At 54.9% G+C, this 2,431-nt stretch overlaps 1 protein-coding gene across 1 annotated transcript; it reads left to right on the top strand.

Moving 5' to 3' along the window:
• The first annotated feature begins 1,343 nt into the window (after positions 1-1,343).
• LOC128882262 (uncharacterized) lies at positions 1,344-2,045 on the top strand. Its single transcript, XM_054133846.1, has one exon. It carries the CDS (start codon positions 1,344-1,346, stop codon positions 2,043-2,045), a length of 702 nt encoding a protein of 233 aa, XP_053989821.1.
• Positions 2,046-2,431: the final 386 nt, after the last annotated feature.

Here is a 2,431-nt window from a genome sequence, read left to right as displayed (position 1 = left end):
CAGTACGCACACACGCGTTATAATTCATTGTGAATCGTTATTGTTCAACGTTCCGACGCAACGTACGTCTAATTACTATTACTTTAACTGTCATAATTCTTGCGCATCGTACGCTCCTTTATTAGTTTGTTTAACGATTAAATAATGTGTTTTCTTGTTTGTTACATTACTATTGTGCGCGTTTTATTATTAACGATCCTCCAGACCCAGATCTGCTTTAGACTAATTTAAATTACTTCTTGATTACGGTAGCATTCGATTCCTGCGTAGTCGCGCTCTCACCAAGGAGCGAAGACTCAGAGGAACGACATTTGATATCTCGAACGAAATCTCAGGATTTGGAATTCTCCTTCTTTCACCAGGGTCGCTTGACAGCACTCGGTATGGAAGCGGAGGTATAGATCTTGTGATATTCATTTTCTAGCGTCATTCACGGGCTTTCCATTTTCGCTTCATAGCTTGGGTTGCTATTTAGCACTCGGCCTTGTTGTGTTTAATGCCAATCCCGTCCGATTATAACTATTCTTACTCCATAATATATATTTCGAATCATTTCTAATAGAACAATAAGCAGAATCTTCCACGGTCCCGCACGCGTCGTGCAAACAGGAGGTGTCGTCGCGGAGGAGTCAAGAAACATCACAAGAAAGAACTCGCGAAATATCTACAAAAATTATACGACGACTTAACTTCTCGCGTCGAAACATCACGAGTCGCGCTCACCCTATATCGGGAACCTCCCGTTCACTCGTCTAACCCCAGAATCGCGGTTAACCGACCGTTATCGCCTGCCGATTCAGAGGCGTCTACGTTTATTCTCGACGATCCGTCAAACTTCGACGAGATTCCGGTCATAGACTTGACTGAGGACGGCGACGAGGACTCTTATTTGGAAACCATCGGTACAACCACGGCTCCCAAGGTAAATGACCATTTCGAAATTCCGGGATATCTTTTGAGGACATATGTTAACAATTACGGGGACATTTTAAATAATTCGATACCAGCGCCCATATACGAGTGGTGTGAGAATCTTTATTTTTATAATAAATAATTACAAATAAATCGTCATTATTATTATTGCCCTTAAACTTCCAATATCGACTGCTACGCTTGTAGGGACGTGTATTCGTCCGCCAGGCCTCTAAACAGTTGACGAACCCGCTTTTTCGCGTCTTCCTGTCGTCGTTCTGCGGCATTTTGATCTGAAACAAGACGTGACATACGCCCCTCCGAGTGCCCCCCTCGCGGCGTTCGAGTGGCTGCTGGACGGGATCCGGGACGCATTGTCCCGCTCTCCAGTAGCCCGAACGCACGTGCTGGGCGACTTCAACGCCAAGTCCATGGCGTGGGGTGGCCCGGCAACGGACGCGAGGGGTCGGGCGGTGCTGGAGTGGGCGGCGAGCGCGGACCTCCGGCTGCTTAACCGGGGGTCCGTGAACACGTGCGTGCGGTGGCAGGGCGAGTCAATCGTCGACTTGTCGTGGGCGACGCCTGCCGCCTCGCGTCTCGTGTCGGGGTGGAGGGTAGTGGAGGAGGTGGAGTCCCTTAGTGACCACCCCTACATCTTTATGGATGTCTCCGCTGCCCCTCAGTACCATCCCGCTCGCGGACCCACGCCGGGCCGACCGCCGCGCAGATGGGCGCTGAAGCGCTTGGAGAAGGACGCCCTGATGGCGGCCGCCCTCGTCGCGTCCTGGCCGGATGCCCCGGCTGGACCGGTCGCGGACGTCGATCGGGAAGCTGACTGGTTTCGGGAGTCAATGACGGCAGCGTGCGAAGCCGCCATGCCCCGAGCCAAGAAGCTACCGAGGCGGGCCGCATACTGGTGGAGCGACGAGATTGCCGCGTTGCGTGCTACATGCAGCGCGGCGCGACGTCGCTTCACGAGGGCCCGCCGGAGACGGAACCGCGATCCGGCGAGGGAGGTGGCGCTGTTTGAGGTCTACCGAGAGGACACGGTGGACCTCCAGCGCGCCATCAGGAGGGCCAAGGCGAGCGCCTGCGGAGAGCTCCTCGGGACTCTGGACAAGGATGGCGGTTAGTCTCGACATCGCCAACGCATTTAACACCCTGCCCTGGGGCACGATCCGGGAGGCGCTCCGAGAACACGGAGTGCCTCCATATCTACGGGTCGTGTTAGCCGACTACCTGTCGGACAGGTGGATCGAGTACCCTGGCAGAGGCGGGGTGCCGATGCGTCGGAGGGTCAGCCGTGGCGTGCCCCAGGGGTCCGTTTTAGGACCCCTGTTATGGAACTTTGGGTACGACTCGGTGTTGCGCGGGCTCCTCCCACCCGGTGTCTTTGTGGTCTGCTACGCAGACGACACATTGATCATCGCGGTCGGTCGGGATGGGACCAGGGTCCACAATCTGGCGGAACGAGCGTCCGCGATCGTGGTCGCGAGGATCCAGGCTCTGGGGCTTCGGA

The sequence above is a fragment of the Hylaeus volcanicus genome, unplaced genomic scaffold, assembly GCF_026283585.1.
Source record: "Hylaeus volcanicus isolate JK05 unplaced genomic scaffold, UHH_iyHylVolc1.0_haploid 8245, whole genome shotgun sequence".
Taxonomy (NCBI): Eukaryota; Metazoa; Arthropoda; class Insecta; order Hymenoptera; family Colletidae; genus Hylaeus; species Hylaeus volcanicus.
This window is presented reverse-complemented; position numbering and strand designations above follow the sequence as displayed.